This window comes from Pavona decussata, unplaced genomic scaffold, assembly GCF_977016875.1.
Source record: "Pavona decussata unplaced genomic scaffold, jaPavDecu1.1 SCAFFOLD_102, whole genome shotgun sequence".
Classification (NCBI taxonomy): Eukaryota; Metazoa; Cnidaria; class Anthozoa; order Scleractinia; family Agariciidae; genus Pavona; species Pavona decussata.
Window position 1 is genome coordinate 5,027,178 of NW_028145517.1, and position 21,610 is coordinate 5,048,787.

Sequence of the window (21,610 nt, forward strand, 5' to 3'; positions counted from 1 at the left end):
TCTGTTTAACTCTCACCCTTACCTCATCTTTTCTGGGCAATTTCTTTGTCCCTGGTCCCTTGGGAGGCCTAAAACGTGTCTCAGGGTACATATTCGGACACACTGATTCGATTGGAAGCTTTAAAAAGAATATTTCTATTTCGTCCAAAAATCGACTTTTTCCAAGGGGTAAGTCCATGCTTTTTGGCCAAAAATGACCTAATTTTCAAGTCGGCATTTTTCCCTCATTTTTGTCCCTAGGGATCTCGGTGTGTCCTTAAACTCCCTTGGGAACCTAAAAGGTGTTTTAAGGGACGTTTTCGGACCCACTGAGTCAAATGCAAGCTTTTAAAGGAATATCTTTTTTCGTCCAAAAATCGACTTTTTTCTAAGGGTAAGTCCATGGTTTTTGGCCAAAAACGACCAAATTTTCAAGTTTGCATTTTTCACTTGTTTATGTCCCTAAGGATCTCGGTGAGTCAAAAAACTCCTTTGGGAATCATTTTTAGGGGAAAAACCGCCCTGAGAAAGAATTTTCTGTTTAACTCTCACCCTGACCTCATCTTTTCTGGGCAATTTCTTTGTTCCTGGTCCTTTGGGAGTCCTAGAAAGTGTCTCAGGGGACATATTCGGACACACTGATTCGTTTGGAAGCTTTAGAAAGAATATTTGTATTTCGTCTAAAAATCGACTTTTCCAAGGGGTAAGTCCATGCTTTTTGGCCAAAATTTGACCAAACTTTCAAGTCGGCATTTCTCACTCATTTATGTCCATAGGGATCTCGGCGTGTCCTAAGACTCCCTTGGGAAACTAACAGTTGTCTCAAGGGACGTTTTCGGAAACACTGATTCGATTGCAAACTTTTAAAAGAATACTTGTTTACGTCCAAAAATCGACTTTTTTGTAAGGAATAAGTCCATAATTTTTGGCCAAAAATGACCAAATTTTCAAATCGGCATTTTTCACTTGTTTATGTCCCTAACGATCTCGGCATGTCGAAAAACTCTACTGGGAATCATTTTTAGGTGCAAATAACGCCCTGAGAAAGAATTTTCTGTTTAACTCTCACGCTGACCTCATCTTTTTTGGGCAATTTCTTTGTCCCTGGTCCCTTGGGAGGCCTATAAAGTGTGTCAGGGGCTATTTTCGGACACACTGATTTGATTGGAAGCTTTAAAAAGAATATTTGTATTTTGTCCAAAAGTCGACTTTTTCCAAGGGGTAAGTCCATGCTTTTTGGCCTAAACTGACCAAATTTTTAAGTCGGCACTTTTCACTCATTTATGTCCCTATGGATCTCGGCGTGTCCTAAAACTCCCTTGGAAATTTAAAAGGCGTCTCAAGGGACGTTTTCGGTTACACTGATTGGATTGCAAGCTTTTAAAAGAATATTTGTTTTTCGTCCAAAAATCGACTTTTTTTCTAAGGGGTAAGTCGATGATTTTTGGGCAAAAACAACGAAATTTTTAAGTCAGCATTTTGCACTTGGTTATCTCCTTAGGGATCTCAGTGAGTTCAAAAACTCCCTTGGGAATCATTTTTAGGTGCAAATAACGCCCTGAGAAAGAGTTTTCTGTTTAACTCTCACCCTGACCTCATCTTTTCTAAGCAATTTCTTTGTTCCTTGTTCCTTGAGGGGGCTAAAAAGTGTCTCAGGGGATGTTTTCGGACACACTGATTCGATTGGAAGCTTTAAAAAGAATATTTGTATTTCGTCCAAAAATCGACTTTTTCCAAGGGGTAAGTCCACGCTTTTTGGCCAAAAATGACCAAATTTTCAAGTCGGCACTTTTCACTCATTGATGTCGCTATGGACCTCGGCGTGTCCTAAAACTCCCTTCGAAACCTAAAAGGTGTCTTAACGGACGTTTTCGTTTACACTGATTTGATTGCAAGCTTTTAAAAGAATATTTGTGTTTCGTCCAAAAATCGGCTTTTTTCTAAGGGGTAAGTCCATGGTTTTTGGCCAAAAAGAACCAAATTTTCAAGTCGGCATTTTGCACTTGTTTATCTCCTTAAGGATCTCAGTGAGTACAAAAACTCCCTTGGGAATGATTTTTAGGTGCAAATAACGCCCTGAGAAAGAATTTTCTGTTTAACTCTCACCCTGACCTCATCTTTTCTAAGCAATTTCTTTGTTCCTTGTCCCTTGGGAGGCCTAAAAAGTGTTTCAGGGGATATTTTCGGACACACTGATTCGATTGGAAGCTTTAAAAAGAATATGTGTATTTCGTCCAAAAATCGACTTTTTCCAAGGGGTAAGTCCATGGTTTTTGGCCAAAAATGACCAAATTTTTAAGTCGGCATTTTTCATTTGGTTATTTCCCTAGAAATCTCGGTTAGTTAAAAAACTTCCTTGGGGATCATTTTTAGGTGCAATTTACGCCCTGAGATAGAATTTTCTGTTTAACTCTAACCATTTTTGGCCAAAAATCACCAAATTTTCAAGTCGGCATTTTTCACTCATTTGTGTCCCTAGGGATCTTGGCGTGTTCTAAAGCTCCCTTGGGAAACTAACTGCGGTCTCAGCGGACGTTTTGGTTACACTGATTCGATTGGAAGCTTTCAAAAGAATATTTTTTTTTCGGCCAAAAATCGACTTTTTTCTAAGGGGTAAGTCCATGGTTTTTGGCCAAAAAGAACCAAATTTTCAAGTCGGCATTTTGCACTTGTTTATCTCCTTAAGGATCTCAGTGAGTACAAAAACTCCCTTGGGAATGATTTTTAGGTGCAAATAACGCCCTGAGAAAGAATTTTCTGTTTAACTCTCACCCTGACCTCATCTTTTCTAAGCAATTTCTTTGTTCCTTGTCCCTTGGGAGGCCTAAAAAGTGTTTCAGGGGATATTTTCGGACACACTGATTCGATTGGAAGCTTTAAAAAGAATATGTGTATTTCGTCCAAAAATCGACTTTTTCCAAGGGGTAAGTCCATGGTTTTTGGCCAAAAATGACCAAATTTTTAAGTCGGCATTTTTCATTTGGTTATTTCCCTAGAAATCTCGGTTAGTTAAAAAACTTCCTTGGGGATCATTTTTAGGTGCAATTTACGCCCTGAGATAGAATTTTCTGTTTAACTCTAACCATTTTTGGCCAAAAATCACCAAATTTTCAAGTCGGCATTTTTCACTCATTTGTGTCCCTAGGGATCTTGGCGTGTTCTAAAGCTCCCTTGGGAAACTAACTGCGGTCTCAGCGGACGTTTTGGTTACACTGATTCGATTGGAAGCTTTCAAAAGAATATTTTTTTTTCGGCCAAAAATCGACTTTTTTCTAAGGGGTAAGTCCATGGTTTTTGGCCAAAAATGACCAAACTTTGTAGTCGGCATTTTTCAGTTGTTTTTGTCCGTAGATATCTCAGCTTGTCCAAAAATTTTTTTGGGAAACATCTTTAGGTGCAATTAACGCCCCCAGAAAGAATTTTCTGTTTAACTCTCACCCTGACCTCATCTTTTCTGGGCAATTTCTTTGTCCCTGGTCCCTTGGGAGGCCTAAAACGTGACTCAGGGGATATTTTCGGACATACTGTTTCGATTGGAAGCTTTAAAAAGAATATAAAAAATATAAAAATATAAAAAATGTAAAAATATAAAAAATAAAAAATAAAAAATATAAAAAATATAAAAAATATAAAAATATAAAAAATATAAAAAATATAAAGAATATAAAAAATAAAAGAATATTTGTTTTTCGTCCAAAAATCGACTTTTTTCTAAGGGGTAAGTGCATGGTTTTTGGCCAAAAACGACCAAATTTTCAAGTCAGCATTTTTCAGTTGTTTATGTCCCTACGGATCTCGGTGAGTCCAAAAAACTCCCTTGGCGATCATTTTTAGGTGGAAAGAACGCCCTGAGAAAGAATTTTCTGTTGAACTCTTACCCTGACCTCATCTTTTCTGGGCAATTTCTTTGTAACACAAACTGCAAGGCTGATACTACGTGAAAGAGTTGACTTTGCGAGACAACAACCCGACAGAAACCGACAAAACAGGGCTGCAACCGTGGACAGCTGTTTCGTTCTTATTGGAACTCGTCAGCACAGTGTAGCAGTTCTATATGAAACCTGCGACAGAGCCAGCTCAAATAAAATGCAACAAAATTCATGTCCTATCAAGTTTCGTACTTTGAACCTGCCCGCTCCCCGAACCACGCGTTGCCACATCACGTGCCTTAGGGAGAAAGCAGACAAAGCATCGAATTCCTGTCTCGCAAAGTCAACTGAATGTAGATGGACAAAACCATCTTAACATTGAAACGCATGGACAAAACCATGCTTAAAAGGCCCAGCATGGACAAAACCATGCTTAAAAGGCACAGCATATCGGATCTGTAAAGACCTACGGCCCAAAAAAATAAAGTAGACGTGAAAACTGCAAAGGACCGCGAACGATAATGCTGTCAGTTGACGTAGGATCTACAAGAGACCTAATCAGCCAAAAATAAACTGTAACACAAACTGCAAGGCTGATACTAGGTGAAAGAGTTGACTTTGCGAGACAACAACCCGACAGAAACCGACAAAACAGGGCTGCAACCGTGGACAGTTGTTTCGTTCTTATTGGAACTCGTCAGCACGGTGTAGCAGTTCTATATGAAACCAGCGAACTGCGGGGGCATGCTCCGCCGGGAAATTTTGAAAATTAGGTTGTCTGAGACTGCAATTTGTGCGTTTTGAAAGCAGTATGATATGAAAACAGGCAGCCAAAACCGAACTTAAAAACAGGGCTATTACTCAAACTTTTGAACTTCAAAATGTGTTTTTTTGACGCAGAGACTACTTTACATATGTATTTGACGGTTTTAGAGAAGAATGTCACCATTTAAAAAGAACAAAAATATAAATAAAGTCAACAATCTGCATTATTCGCTGGCTTTGTTTCAGCAAACCATGATCTTTTAGTAGTGTGTCAAGCTCAAGCCTCCTTGGGTACTTCTTAGCAAACGGATCAACTGCTCCTTTCAGATCAATGTAATAATAATGATAATAATAATAATAATAATAATAATAATAATAATAATAATGATAGTAATAATAATAAAAACAATTTATTACAATTTATTAATTTATTACAATTTATTACTTATCGAGCGCTATTTACAAACACAGATCAATAGCGCTTTACAATCAAAAGTACTAATAACAGCAATGTCTGTTAGATGGTGGATGTTTAACGTCATTTGAAAACATGTTTTTCCACTAGTGCGTTCACGGGTAGATGCAATCGACGGTATATATTTTCTTTGCTTGTTTATTTCATTTTTACCACACTAAGAATGAATCAACTGAACTATACTATCTATATTTTTTTTATCAATTCCCTTTTTTTTAAATCGTTGGTCAACGAAAAAAGTGGACCTCCGCAGCCTGAGGGAGAGTGCGGGCACACCCGTCGCACCCCCCTTCCCTACGGGCCTGACTGATCTCAGATCTGTTGAAGGTAGCTGAAAGTTATATTTTTTATACAAGAGATGGAAAGTGATATTTTATGGCATGAATATTATATTGTACCAGATTCAGTGAAAAGGTTCAAATTTATGTTTTAATACAAGAGATAGATGGAAATGATGTATTTATGATATGAAACACAAAGAGGTGAATTATTATACAAATAATTACACAGCATTTTTCTCTTTTAAAATTAAATTATGACAAAAATTACAGATTAGTTTTTCATTTGGTCTAACAGGATCCTACGAGTAGAAAGGCTTGCTCGATTTTTTTCCCTTGGCACACTGTGCATGATTTTTTTTTCTCTAGTTTTGCTTTGCAGGGAATTTTTTTTGGTAATGGCCCAACACCCCCCCACCCCCTCCCTCAAAAATATAATGGTCCATCCCTTAAGGCTGGTTTCCATATGATCGCGGATCGCAGATCGCAATAAGGTCCGCGATCGTCTGCGATCATATGGAAACCAGCCTTTAGATAGAACATGGTTCTATCTTCTGCGATCGTCTGCGATCGCGATCGCAGGATCCCAGAGGATCGCAGAAGTAGTTTCCATATGATCGCAGACGATCAGAGACCTTATTGCGATCTGCGATCTGCGATCCGCGATCATATGCAAACCAGCCTTAAGGGACATAAACGAGTGAAAAATGCCGACTGTAGCAATCACTTCATTAGCTATTACATTTCTGTTAATTAAGCTTAAAGTCTAGGGGTAAGTTCAGCAATTTTAGACTCCTTATTTCTATAGCCCAAACTAGACCAACAAGTAGTAAAATTGTAAGCGTAAGATACACGAATTTTAAACACATTTCGTCAAATATCACCAACTGAGTTTTAAATTAATCTAACGTGCTTAAAAAAAAGCGTGTTACGCGACTTAAAAATTAATGCAATTTCCGTGTAAAATGGAACTAACTTTCGTGGATAAAATGCGCATAAATTGCGTTTCAAACTCGTTGCGGACCCTTTCCAGGTGCTTCTCAAACGCATTCCAGAAAACGCGTTCAAAACAGGTAGAAAATGGGTTCATAACGCGTCTAAAACGCGTTCAAAACGCATTTAAAACGCGTTCAAAGCGCATTTAAAATGCGTAACGCGTTAACGTGTTTTTAAAGTGCGTATAGTCTAATTTCGAAGGATCTGAACCAAGATTGCGGAGAGCAGGTGAATGCTTTTAACATGGGTCACCATTTCATATAAGCCTCATTGAACTGTTATAATGTTGAGATAAATGTGATGGTATATTTGAAGCCTGGTGAATGAATGAGAATGATGTATTATTCTAGAAAGTGACACAGGCATACGGTTTGCCTGTGTCACTTTCCAGAATAATACATCATTGTTATAATGTTATTTCGAGAAAATATTCCCCTGGGACACCAGACGGGCTATTTGGCACTTCTTATTCGAATTCATTTAGCAGCACGTTTTTCTCACTGTTAACAACCCGTTGCTATACGCGTTGTCATGGTAAAAATATTCACATCTTCAAGAATTTTACTATTGGAAATAATGTGATGGAATATTCCATCACATTATTTCCATTGCGCATTTGCCACACATAATCAGTGATATTCCAACCCTAGCAGCATACAGGATGTTTGTTTCATGAACCTAGTTTAATGGCTTTAGCTCCCACGAATCTCCTGTAGCTCATTGGTAGAGCATCCGAACTAGCAATCGGAAGGTCTTGGTTCGACTCCTGATAAGAGCGCTCGGATTTTTTTTCCGAGTATGCCTGTGTCATTTACTGATTGATTAATACATCATTCTTAATTTTGCTATTATTTCCCATTTTTGGGGGTAAATTTGTAAATGAAAGGCAGATGATAAAGATTGCATTAACAGCGGGTTGGAAAAGTTCAGTCTGACGAAATTACCCAAATTTTGAGTGGAAGACCACCTTAATTCACGGAGTCAAATGTTAGAACCATGTTACATAATACAGTCAACGCGAGATCGGAAATGGGATCAAAGTGGACGAAACAACAAACAGCTCTTGGGCTAGTTTTACCTTCAAGCATGATGCTTTCAGTGTCCTCGCTATGACCTCCCCAAACCGTGCCACTCAAGAGAAAAAAAAGGCAGAGCTTTTTCAGGATAGACATCTTGAACTAGCCCCAGCAGTTTGAAAACAAAACGTCGTGTTAAAATGACAATGATTAACTCTGTTCTGTGCATGTAAACTATTCAGCATCTTATAGCTTATCTCAGATGAAATACTCTTTTCTGACAGGTCAAAACAAATAGTACTGTAGACCAAAACATTGAATTTATTTTGAAGCAGCCGTATATTGTTTGTCTTTGTTTGCATCACACAAAACGTGTCAGTCAAGTTTAGGTTTCGCTGGTTTACGGCATATTTACAATGTAATTTACGCAACCAGAGGGTCTGTGGAATTAACTTTTGTGGTGGTCATAATAAAAACGTCACCTGCTCGAAGATGATCGGCGCAAACTCGATTTCGCTTCGATTTTTTTATTACATTGGTTGTGCCCGCAATACTTTTTTCTATTCAATCTTTTAAACTTCCTACAGTGACTGTTCTTCACCTGTGTTGTAAATTAAAAATATTCCTTTCTCCCTCTTTCAGTCCGGCACAAGGGGGTTTATAATAGCACAACTCCGTTCAGCTAAAGTCGCAGGTTAAAGCGCCTACGATTTTTTTTTAGAAATAGCATACCGTTGTACAATTATATAATACTATAATTATAACAAATAATAAACGAATGAATACCTACTGGAATAAGCTTCATTTCCAATCGTCTGCATTGCCTTTCACTGACATTGACTTGGAAGTACCGCTTGCATTGGCTTGTATTTTTCGAAGACTGATCACACCAACAGCGTCACCACATTGGTGAGGATAAACAAATGGCATCCTCGAAAAGCGTTTGCCTGTTATTATCGGGGAAGCTGGGGGGACGACGTTCAGCCGCATTTTGCCACCCTATTCCTGACCAGACACCAAAAATCCTACACTTACCTAGACTTGAACCTTACTCTTTTTTCCCAGGGACCTGTTCCAGACTAACTTGTTCCCAATGATACCCTATTCTAGACCAAAACTCTGCTTTCTGTACCCTATCCCAGACTAAACGTCTTAAAAAATGTACCCTTCACAGCGCAACTATAGCATATAAATGGGAGTACGACCCCCCCCCCCCCCCCTTCCCTCTCCGGGGCTATGATTATTATTTGCATTAGCTCGAAACACTTTCGGGCTTACAATCATTTTGCAAAAGCTCTTTACTCTTACACTGTAACATCAAAATGTGCGGCAGAATATTAAATTAAATGATGGGTTTGCCTGTCCAATTACATAGTTTAAAATGAACATTGAAAACATACTGTCTCGTTTTCAACTTTTGAACACAGTCATCAACCATCATTTTCTTCATACAATCCTTTTTGTTTAGCAGGATAGCATTTAACTGCAGTTACTGGCTAAATTTATACTACAGACGGATAACCTGGCTGTAAGAACTGGGAAACAGCATATTGAGTTTGCCTTATAAGGCGTGTTTATGTAAAAAATTCAAAGTTGGGGCGCTTTCCATTGAACTATCTTGTTTTAGGGTTAAGAACTGTTCAACATACTACAGAGCATAAACTTCTAATCTTGACTGGAGAATTCCGATTACCACGTCCAAGAGGGAGATTTCTGTAGAACGGAGAAGAACTTGTGTTTCCCTCCAAAAATTCCACAGAAATAAACAATTTTGCCCAGTCCAAGTTGAGGGGCTTTTGTGGCAAGATGTGTTGAGTTTGAGGGGATTTCTGAGGGGTAAATGAATGCATATATTATATTATCCTAAAGGGCCAGGAAACATCCAGAACGAACAGACCCTAATTTTCAGAAGAACGGGCCCTCGCAGAAATTGCAATTAGGTGTTTATACAATGCCTACAAATACGCTGTATAATAGAAGTTCAGTATTAGCTTCCCTCAAGGTTTAAAATTGTACACGTTCCTGGGGACCACTAGGTTTCGCCATTTTACAGCACGATGCCTAAAAAGGTGTCCTCTTTCAACTATATATTTTCGTGAGACAACTTGTCCAATCCACATTAAAGGATGACTTCTACAAGGAGGCAACTACGCAACAAAGGTGGACTTGAGCTATCTTTGAGTTACGATTGCGTAGCTGATCTCACAAAGTATGCAGATTAACTGAAGCGCTCACTGGAAAAAGAGTGAACGTGCCGATTTGGTCTTAGAATCGAAATGTCTCCAAATTAACTCTAATATTAAAAGGCTATTAAGGGCTGAACTTAACAAAGCAACAGAGAAGTTTTGCTGAAAATTCAAGAAATTGAAACTAAAGAGGAGCTGACCCCAGGGTGAGCTAATGCTTGGTTTATTTCTTGTTTTGCGCAAATTATAGAGAGATTTAGGGCTCGACGTTTTGGAATCATCTTGACTCCATTATCAAGAGAAAATCAGAATGATATATTATCCTAGAAAGTGGCACAGACATATTCGGAAAAAAGAAATCCCAGTGCTCCTATCAGGAGTCGAACCTAAGACCTTCCGATTACTAGTTCGGATGCTCTACCACTGAGCTACAGGAGACTGGTAGAAGCTAAGGCTAGGTTCATGGGACAACCATCCTGCATACTGATAGGATTTGAACGTAGAACGTGTGGTATATGAAATAAATGTGATAGTATATTTCCAGCCTGGTGAATCATTTTCTAGAATAATACATCATTCTCATTCATTCACCAGGCTGGAAACATACCATCAAATTTATTTCATAAGAGAAAATCAGTTTATGAACGCGGATATTTAAATATAGGCTAGAGCTGAAAATTAACATACTAATAGATGGTTAAACAAATACTTTGGCGCGTTAAATATATTTCATACGTATATTTGATCAGAGTGTTGGTAAATGAATGCAAATAAAACCTTTGGTTTTCAGGTCAAAAGTACATTTTCACAATGGTGTCATTTGACTCCAAATAATTAGAGCTATTGTTTTTTGCGCTTTGTTGGGATAACAAAATTTGAATTTGAAAAGGAAAATGAATTCTGGTTGTTTTAGTCAAATGATGCCATCTTCGGTAGACTATGGTAACAGAAACTAATCTATGCAAATATATGTTGCATTCTTCCCTGTCAGTAACCCAACAATGCAAGGCAGCAGTCAGACACAGGAATCAAATTTTAATTTCAAAGTGCAAGACTACATATATAAATAAACAAGAACACAGTTTTTTAATGTTTCTACAAGTCAATTCGTTTAGAGAGAAAATGTTAAGTCTTCTGGCCCTGTGGAAATATCTTTGCCAATATGCATGAGCATCACTTGATGAGAAAACTGGAAAACGAAAGCAAACGAAAAGGGGACCAATTAAAAAACTTCAGAATGCAGAACTACGGGTTTTGAAATATGTTTTTTTTCAATTACATGATTGCAAGGACTTTGTTATTGAAAAACCACAACTGGATTTCGCAAACACGCACAAAAAAACTATTATCAACATAGCAACATATTACATGTACATATCATTTGAAACTCAACGCAAGACTATTTATGTTCTTTCATGTTATCAGGATTGGAATTGTCAAAGTTTGGGGACATTTGCATGAAAATTTCAGTACTGCAATGTATCACGCAGTATAATTCTGATACTTCTTATTTCCCACAGATCATAAAAAATGCATTGAAAAGAAACATAAAATCATCTTGATCAGAAAAACCTCATTTGCATTAACCTTCAACACACAATTTACAAAACTAGTTTCGTCTGAAGACCCAGTGAGTAGGTCACTATGTTCGTTGTGAATTTGATGTTGAGTAATATTTTCTAGGCTTCGATAAACAAAATTTCACAGAAACATAAATCATATGAGTTGTGAAGATATCATTACCTGTATGGATATCCATGGTACTTGGAGCGAAACACAGATAACAACAAGCTGAAGAACAGCACTACCAGACCCAAACCAACCATCACAACAACTACAACAAAAGGAAAACACATTCAATCAAACACAAGTTAGTGTAGATTACAGGAAACTAAATACAAGGTTCCACATTGGCAAATGACAATGCTTTACAAAGTGAAGCCAAACGAAGTTCCAAAGTTGTATTTACACGGCTTATACATTAGGGAAAAATATTGTTTTTTCAAGGGCATTTAATGTCTAAGAGTACTCTAAATTTTAGCTCAAAGTTTGGAAAAGGTATTTTTTTACTACCACAAGATATACATGATTGTGTGAATCAATTGATTCGTGCAGCTTTTCTGCAAGAGGATGATCATATGCATGGTCCATGAAAATTGGTTTAAAACTGGGGAATTGAAGTCTGCTAAGTCTTGTAAATTTCTCTATCCCAACTGGTGGTAAATATCCTGACAAATTAAAAAGTCACCACCGGAGGTGTGATGCAGCTAAAGCAGTTTACTCCAAAAAAAGGCGCTGTTACCCAAGGCAATTTTTCTTGCAACTTGTCTCCTAATTTCGTTGCCAAGTGTAACGTGCCCTAAAAATAAACGTGCCTTGCAACGTTTTTGTTGCAGTCACCATTGCAGGAAGTAGAACGACTTCTACTCCTTGGACGATTGTGACAACAAAAAAATTGCGAGACATGTTAGTTTCAGGGCATGTTACACTAGGCAACGATTTGTGCCACCCCCCCCCCCCCCCCAAGAAAAAAAAAATGTAGTGTCAATGGGATTCTAAATTGATTGACCAATCAAGCGCTTCATGTCTGACAGGCTGTAGGCAGTCTCCTTTCCACGTTTCAGGAGTATCTTCATCAGCCAATATGTGACTTGTCTAATGAACACAGTGAGCATGACAAGATGGAGAATTCTCAAGTAAACATACATCTACGTTTGCCCACTTCCTTGACTTCAAGTGCCTTCTCGTTAAGAAGAATCATGCCAGCCACATAAAGAGCATCTTTGGTAAAAATCAAGGAGTCAACATAATTACACTGTTAAAAGAGGAATAATTCATGACAGACAAAAGTAATTCACAATGCCTCTTGAAGTACTCTGATTGGTTGCTTAAACACGGAGCGATCCTATAAAAGGGAAGGACACACCCCCTTTGAAGCGCTTTGTTGGCTTCCAAACGGATCAGTATAATGGTGGATGACGTCGCGGTAACGGTCGAGGAAAAAAGAGAGAAGAACTATCGTTTGTAAAATCGAAGAGGAAATCGATTTATCAATAAAAATAAGCTAAACGCTAACTATATATCTTGTAAAACACCAGAAATTAGCGAGATTAACGATAATAATGTCAATAATCAAGTTTCGTTGCCGCAATTAAAAGATTATACGAAAATTACCTCGAAATTCGAAATCCTTCTACCAAATACACAGTACAGAGATCGACACCATTATAAACTGAAGCCTGCGACGAACTGGACATCTGTGTCCCTCCATCTGAACATGCCGATAACCAAAATGACCCGGGGGGGGGGGGGGACTCCCATATGGAACAGACGGGGATGTACGTCGGAAATTTTGAATTAAACCCCTAAAGGAGACCATCTGGGCGTGGCTCAAGCTTTTTGTGACCCCTAAAGGAGACCAATCTGGGCGTGGCTTAAGCAAATTTTGGCCCCTAATGCGATAAACAAAACAAGTTAAAAAGAAAACTTGACTTCTGTTTCTCTTCGCGTAATTCTGTGTTTCTTAACGGAACCCTAAACGAGACCTTGGCGGCTTAAAATATTGGCGCTTCGCCCGGAACACCCTAAGCGAGACCAAAATCCAAAATTTACACCCCTAAGCGAGACGACGAGCATCCCCGTCTGTTTTCATATGGGAGTCCCCCTCCCCCGGGCAAAATGAGTCTGTGTCGTTCACCAAAACTGGCGGGATTTTCAAAATTTGGCAGATGTTTTCCGCTAAACGGCCGCTCGAGTCGTCATGTTGGGTTCAAGTTAATTACCGCTTGTGTATCTATCGATCACGTACGTGAAAACTAACTCTACTAATCCGCTGGAAGTGGCAGTAATAAATTCTAAACTTCTATGCACAAGTCAAAAATAAAAACATCCAAACACATTTCGTACCTGATCATGCATATTTGCATATTAATTTGCCAATTCGAAAAATCACCAAAGATATAAACAAACACGACCTGTTGTTGCTCTCATGTATCTTATGGATGAAATGATAATGGCAATGGCTCTCACATCAGTATTAAAATTAGCCAGTACTAAATTTATTAAGTTTACTAAGTTTAATTATACAGTAAGCAATATAGAGGCCGACTTCCAAAAGATTACCAGCTCCGTCGTCTTGCGTGCGATCGCTCGCCGCTTTCTTCTAGGCTTCGCTTCCGCGACTTTGTGTCTTTACTTAGCTCTCCCCACTAAACGACACAAAGGATGGAAGCGATTCCATCTCGGAAGCCGGTTTCAGAAGAAAAACTTATTTCGAGACAGAGTTTGTTTACGAACTTTATCCTAATCATTTCGGAAATATCTCGAAAGGATAAGATTTTACCAGCCGATAAATGAACCGATCCCAAAATAGACGGATAACTTAACTTTCTAAATTCTTCTCCTGTAGCCATATTCGTTGGATTGATTTTGAACAAAATAATTCGAACTAAAACAGCTTTTCCGCCAACTCGCCACGTCCTTTCGAATCGAAGTTGCGGGAACTTGAACGTGCTAAAATAAGACCTTTGGCAATCAACCAATCCGATACGCGCGTTTGGGATTTTTGATTGACAGTCTGAACCGTTCAGCCTGGTCTTATAGGATCGCTCCGTGTTTAACAGTTGCAATTTTCATTACCTGAAGGAGTCTTTGACAATCTTTAACCCCTAATAGCAAGGATTGGATACAGGTCGCAAAATTTTCAGAAATCCTCAGCCAATCTTCTGAAGAACTTTTAATAAAGCAAAACCTACATTTCAACAAGAAAATTAACGATAGTAAAACAGCATGACGTTTCGACGACTTCATATCGTCATTGTCAAATGAGTACAATGGAAATAACGGAAAGACATATTTATAGGTATTGAAAGTGAGAAAATAAATTAGCACGAAAGCAATACCTATAAACATGTCTTTCCGTTACTGTATTTCCATTTTACTCACTTGACAATGACGATATGAAGTTGTCGAAACGTCATGCTGTTTTACTATCGTTAATTTTCTTGTTGAAATGTTTCTCTAGATCGTTTTTTATCAAAACCTACATTAGATGAACAATCCTGTCCAATAAGTTCAAATCTTAAAATGTCAGCCATTTTTGCATGAGGGACCTAGGGGAGACCATAAAACATTCTCTGTCTCTTGTTTGGAATGTTTCGACAATCAGATTGAAAATCCTAACATTTTAGCCACTGGAGAACCAAAGCCATGCTCCCTCTCTGTGCAAGACATAAAAGAGGTTTGCTACAGTAAAAGGATACTCAGAACAATGACAATGTGAGTTTCAGCCACAAACTGAGCCTGGCTGCTCCCATGAATATAACTCTGAAATAAAAATATAAGAACAATGTTTAGTTTTTAGTGTACAGTACCACTGTTCTAGATGAGCCTAAAAAATTAGGTTAGAATTTTGCATGTTGTAAAGTTGGCATACTATAAGCAAAGATTGCATTCAATGGAACCTCAATTTTGGGAGCACCCTTGGGAAAAAGTGTAGTATCCCCTTGATAGAGGTGTCCGTGAAAAGAGGTTGGGTCAATTTAGTTCATAATTAACTACCTAAACAAGAAGCCTGTTTTCTTGACTAGGATTGTACATCATACTTTAATTGTCCCTTATTTATTAGAATACAGTAAAAGGTCAAGCTTTGAAAGCTGTCATCACTTGTGATAAGAGTAAAACAATCTTATCAATCCTCGTTGGTGGTTGGTCATGTAACAGGAAGTCATTGCCTGGTTGTCCCCTTAAAGACAGCATCAATAGCATCTGAGGTGTTCAAAAACTGTCCCTGCCACCTTAATAGAGGTCATTGATACAAAGATCATATGAAAATGTTTCCACAAAACCCTTGTAAATGAGGAGTCCCAAACTAGAGGTTCCACTGTATTGCAGTTATTTACCACTTGTCCTGTTTGTGGGTTCCTGTGAGCATATGGGGGTCCGCGAATGTGATTCCACATCTGCCCAGATGTCATGGCAAATACTACACACTGCAAATACATCAACATTAAATAACAACAACGTGCTGCCCATTCCACTGCATACAACATAACAAAACACCTTAACTGTAACTTTCCATAACACATTCAACAGCTCTGAAGTTCAAGGCTTAACCTTTGCTTACAATTCCCACTGCCATCAATCACTGTTATTAGCAGATGCACTTGAAAACAAAGATGTTTAACTTAACAGGGTCAAAAGGTCACATTCTTATGCTGTGATTAACAATTCTGTTCCATTTTGTTCATTTCTTCTTTTCACAGTCCATGACAGTGAATATATTTAAGATTAACAGCAGCAAAAAAACAAATCATAAGTTGGGCCTTGAAGTTCATACTTTTCTTGTTATTGAAAGGTGGAGTAATAGTATTTAGAGGCACGTGGTCCAGTGATAGGATAGTCCTGCTCTGACTTTTGGCTGGATTTGTTTCTGATCATTAGATGCAACTTCACATTCTTGGTTACACTTCTAAACAGCCAACTGGTGTACGTCCTAGCACTTAGGATTTTTAATCTATTGTGGTCCATTTGCAAATTATGTGCTGCTTTGTTCTTAATGTCTCTGATATGGCCGTTGAGGGTAGAGGATATTTAGTAATTATTACTAAGTATTAAAATTCATTATAATTGATCATACACACCAGTGCTCCAATTGCCCAGTATGTCCTGTTATACAGGAATTCCAAGTTTTTACGGCGTATGTACAACAGTCCTCCAATCAGGATAACCAGCAAGCCCATCACCACAGCACCCATGTAGTTGGGAGGTCGGAAAACTCGTACCTAACCAACAAATGCAGTCGGGAAAGTTAAATTGAACGAGAAGACAGCTGCATTAAACATACTTCACTGGGTTATTCAGAATACAAATGTTTGAAAATTATGACAAAAAATGTCAAATATATTTTTATTAGTGCAAAATTAGTGCAAAATTAGATAGCTCCGCTTTTGGGCTTGGCCAAATAATATGTAGTATATACAACACAAGTGAATAGTACTTTTCGTGCATGCTAATTGGCTAGCTCCGAGGTGATTAGGCAAGTACTATTCACCTTTGAGCGGCTGAAGAGAAACAAGATGGCTTCCCGTTTCGCCAGGGTTACTTAAGAGGAAATTATTTCAATAAACAAGGCAGCTGTTAAAAAAATAATCAATGGCAACAAAGTTGGGTTTGACGGCATTAAATGGTAAGTTGACTAATCTTTTCAACCTCATATTCTGAGGCGAAAAATGAAAATACAATCCCTTGTTTACGAAAACTGCCAAGCATTTAAATTACAATGTCAGTGAAAGTGATGGATATTTATATCCATCACTATTCACCTCCACTTCGGTGAATAATTGTTAAATATAAATAATTATTATACAAAATACTTACATGAACATCAGTCCGCTCAGCCACCCATTTTGCCAACTGCTCAGCAGAGAATCCCATTCTATAAAGAAAAGCCCAGCATTAACTGTGCACATGTACCAATTATCAGAAATATTGTCTGAACCAGGCCAGTCAACCTGTAAACTAAAAAACACTCAGCAATCACAAGATAAAGTCAGTATCAGTTCATATTACATCCCATTAAAGTTCAGTACCTTTGTATATCATATGTGTCTGCCTTTTTGGGTTTTCCTTTGGGTGGAAAATGCATAAACATCGGTGCAGAGTTTAATCGTAACTGTAAAAAAAAAAAAAAAGCAGTGAAAAATTCAAAATGTCAGTTTCAAAGACGTTAAACCATTGGAGTCTTGAAGCAAATGAGTTACATGAAGATTTGCTTTTACCAAGCGTTACAAGCATCTCACCGCACTAAAAACATCCGGACCCTCGTCAAAGTCAACCACGGCAAAAAACACTTTGTTGGAGTACTGTTGAGAGTATCGCCAGGAGTTAGCAAGGATTGTGAACTCATTGTTAGCTTCTCTGTTAACAAAAAAGATTGACATGTGTTACTAACAGTGAAACCTAGTAATGTAACATAGTAATGCTTTGTAAAGCAGGAACAACTGGCAGTATCAACTGAAAGTAATGGTACATGCACAGGAATGTGAAAAGTTTTATTCAGTGAGGTGAGGGGTGTTTTTTTTAAGAAAAAAAAAAACTAATTTTGTTTAGCTTGTCACACTTACTTTACACACATAATACATTTACAAGGTTGGTTTTGTTGTTCGAAAGCCAATTAACGCTAGTCCACAATTAAAAGTTTAACCCAGGTTTTCATCTGGCTTATGAAAAGTGGTTTCTGAAAGCTAATTTTAAGCTCATGCTAAAGACAAGTCTAAATCAAAACTGAGGGATAAAAATCTTTGGCAGAACCTTTAATGATTAGTCATTAAACTAGAATCAAAGTTTGCGTTAATCCAGGATTAGTTTAATTGAGCTTTGAACAACTGGCCCCTGAACTGGAAGCCAGGTGCTTATGACATCCATGCTTCTCTTGGGTCAAAATATATTAATTAACAATAGGGTTTAGTTTGTGGTATGGGAAGAGGCTAGATTTTCCCTGCATAGTATATACAAATGTGAGCCAGAAAAGCATGGCTTAGAACTTAAATTTTAAAATAAGGACAGTTCAACTCAAAACTTTTCTCACCTGCAAATGGTACATTGCCTGTGTGGTGCAAGAGCTGTGAGCATGAGAATAACTGAATAATTCCTTGGTGATGCTCTCAGATAGGTTCTATATTTATCACCATTCAATCTTATGACAGCTTTTCTTTGATTCCAGTCCATCAGTTGTTTTACCCGGGTATCTAGCAATGACTGGAAAATCAAATAACACAGTGACAATAAAGTATTTTAGACATGCCAACATTGTGCACTTAGGAGACCGAACAGTACTAGCCTGCGTAGCTGGCGGTTTTGCTGTTTAAAATGTAATATGCCACGCAACCTTTTAGAACCTATTTCGTGTTGTTATTAGTTTACAATATTTTACTAACTCATTCGAGTGTTTTAGAACTTTGTAAATCTTGGGCCCACAGTAATTGGCACTAGCTGTTGTGGTCACCCTGCCTTAACACAGTAATCGTTTATTTTCTGTTTCACGTTGTTATGTTCTGTTTATAGTTTTGAGTTTGAAAGGCGAAGTCAAATAAATAAATAAATAAATAAATAAATAAATAAATGAAAGCCGGGACAAAACGAGTGGTGCAGCTGCGGGTGAAATGGGGAGAGAACCACGACAGTTGCGGCGAAGCCGCGTCAACGAGCCTCCCCGGATTCCAGTCATTTTCGTTTGCCGCCCTCAAAATTTACATATTTGACAACCTGTCGATATCCAATTAACCCCACCAATCAGATGGCAGATGGTAAAATGAAACCTTCTCGGCTGGCTATCAAAACATATCCTGGAAATTCGATGTGTTTTTTGCGATGGCGGCAAAGGCCGACACTCCGAAAAAGCCTGTCAAGGGAGGAAAGCTTTCCAGTTCTACAACAAGTGTCAATGATAACTAAAGATTGTGCTCTCGCCAGCAGTGACAGTATACCTATCTCATTTTATAATTTTAGGGATAGGATTTTAACTGTGTAGTTATGATTATCTTGCAACCTTTGTATTGCCGGGCCCGGCTATTTGCTTTTGTGGCAAGATGTTGTGTTTCTTAATTGTCACGGTTGTTTTTCTCTTGATCCTTTCTCTAGCAAAGTAGCTTCTTTGAAAGCTATGCAATGCGTTAAATTGAGGGCTAAAGGCCGCTGTAGTCACGGCTGTGTTTTTATTATCGCTCTGCTCTGCTCTGTAACTGTGAGGTTTGTGTTGCGGGCGGGGGAGCTTAGTATTTTCCTCCTGTGCTTTGATTACGCTATAGAATTATTAGGCAATTCTTCTGTGTTGCTATGGCCAGGGCCTGCTACGAGTCCTTTGGCTGTTTGTTGATTCTGTGGCATTTTAGGCTTTGGTCAGGCAAGACCGCAGTTTCGATCCAAATCTTGTGGATTGATCTCTTCAGTTGCCGATTCTTTGGAAATGATAGAGATCTCGGTATCCTCTCAGAATACGCGCTCTTTTTTCGAAATTTATACCCATGTTTCGGATCAAATACTCTGCTCGATGAAGTTCGCTGTCTTCTTTCAATGCTGTGAGATTGAGGGTTTGCCGTCGAATATTACGGTTCGATAAAGCTTAAATAATGCTTCTTCTGTCATTTTGCTTTTCGATATTAAATCCTTAGAGCCGTATAAACAGAACTTTCTCATGGGAGATTAATAAAACATTTGATTGACGTTTGTAGAATCTCATCCAATGAAAATGGTCCGTATGCCAGCGTACGGACTACTCAAAAATGCCCCGAATCCGGGCAGGCCGTTTCTCGTTGCCCTCGCCCCATTTCCCGGCGGCTTCGCCACTCGTTTTGGCCCTCGTGCCCGGCTTTCCAGTGAGCCCACCCATAAAAACCGCCAGCTACGCAGGCTAGAACAGTACATGTATGTCAGTTTCTTTGAGCATCAACAGACAATAGGAAAAAAATTGCTTTCATGATTTGTCTCGCAACATTTTACTACGTAACAAATAATAATGCTTCATTATGATTTTAAGCTAATCATGATGATACAAAGAAAGCCATATGAAAGGAAGAAATCGGAAAATTATGCACAAATTGCAGCTGACACAAGTAAGCTTATATTTCTGAAAGAAATAGCAGAACAATGTAACAAAGCACTCAATCACAATTTGAAATTGAGCGTTAGTAATATCACTGCAAAAAAAAGAAAGCTAAGTTCATAGCCTCCTATCAACAGTGCATTTGGACCTTGTCAAACTTATGAAAATCTGAGTGGATTTCGCTCTAGCTTCATCGCGAGACGCCATTGCTGACATTTCGACAAAATAATCATTTCTCAAAAACATACATTTCGAAACTAACTGAAAATTTAATCCCATACCTCCTTTGTGACTTTTTTCTTTCCATAGCAGACATGAAGGAAGCACAAACCAAGAACTATAAAAGACAACAGCCAACCGCGAGCCGCCATGTTGGTACTTAAAACTACTAGTACCCAGACCCTATCCACAACGTCTGAAAATAAATATCTTCAGGGGTGGGGTAGGATGAGTCAAAGACTTGCCCGTGTTAGGATACGAGATTTAGATAGTATAATTTGGGTACAATGACAAAGATAATAGTCACAATAGCTTGCAGTATGGACAAGAACAGTTTATTAACAATCTTTTTTATATGTATCTGCTTTCTAAAAAATAGGTACGCATTGCGTAGCTGTTGGGAGTGCTGTGCACGCGCTGCGGACCTGCTTGTCTACGGACGGACACCCACTTTTACATGCTTGTGGGTAGAGCACTCAAGTATAGTGCACTACCTACAAAAAAGGATACTATGATTTGTTTAGGCCAATCTTATCAGCCTTGCTCTCTTTTTTACAGTGCAACAAACTCAACCGGGGCCATCGGAAAAACCGACACTTTGAAATTTAAAGAAATGTTCTCATCTTTGATTGGTTTACAAGCTACCAAAGCCAGACTCCTTTGTTGGAAACATGACCTGTGATTGGCTGATCAATGTTGGGTGCCCCCGGTTGAGTTCGTTGCACTGTAAGATTATTTTTTCATAAACAAAACAATTTTTCATCCTAATCATCCCGAGCCTCTTCTTTACACACTATAACGCTCTTGTTGGCATACTGGTAAAGAAAGATTGCTATTGTTTCCACTTTTTACCAAATATCAAATATAAGTGGGAGACCACTATGAAGTGTGCCCCACCTAGCAAGCACTACGCATAGCAATAAACGCTATCTGTGGTGCAGGCTGATCCCACCCCAACAGATTTGGGTTTGACCTGTTTTGAGTCTCACACAAGGGGTGTCAACTGTTACCTCAGGTCCTAGGATTTCCTCCATGGAATAACTATTCTGTAATTATAGCAGAGTGAAAGTCAAAGGTACCAAAATATTTACTAGTTTATTTCTTCAAGTCATAACAATTCTTTGTTGTATTTGTAAGGTGCACAATCCAAAAATGAAGGGCCTTCCACTCACTAAAAGGATGCTTTAAACACTGAACTACTGGGAGGATGATGGCTGCAAGCAAGGT

At 38.4% G+C, this 21,610-nt stretch overlaps 1 protein-coding gene across 1 annotated transcript; it reads right to left on the bottom strand.

Moving 5' to 3' along the window:
* Positions 1-10,584: 10,584 nt before the first annotated feature.
* On the bottom strand, positions 10,585-20,555 carry LOC146471800 (dolichyl-diphosphooligosaccharide--protein glycosyltransferase subunit TUSC3-like). Its single transcript, XM_085120836.1, has 11 exons — positions 20,446-20,555; positions 18,152-18,321; positions 17,364-17,481; positions 17,154-17,236; positions 16,942-16,999; positions 16,206-16,346; positions 15,465-15,554; positions 14,826-14,889; positions 12,271-12,345; positions 11,308-11,398; positions 10,585-10,753 (listed from the first exon to the last, which is right to left on the bottom strand). Exons 1-11 carry the CDS (start codon positions 20,533-20,535, stop codon positions 10,738-10,740), a joined length of 996 nt encoding a protein of 331 aa, XP_084976962.1. The 5' UTR covers positions 20,536-20,555; the 3' UTR covers positions 10,585-10,737.
* Between the last annotated feature and the right edge of the window lie 1,055 nt (positions 20,556-21,610).

Coding starts and splice junctions, on each gene's coding strand:
- LOC146471800 (XM_085120836.1), bottom strand. CDS start 20,535: ATGGCGGCTCGCGGTTGGCTGTTGTCTTTTATAGTTCTTGGTTTGTGC. Junction 17,237..17,363: donor GTCCGGATGTTTTTAGTGCG/GTGAGATGCTTG, acceptor TTTTTTTTACAG/TTACGATTAAACTCTGCACC. Junction 15,555..16,205: donor ACTGGGCAATTGGAGCACTG/GTGTGTATGATC, acceptor ATGTATTTGCAG/TGTGTAGTATTTGCCATGAC.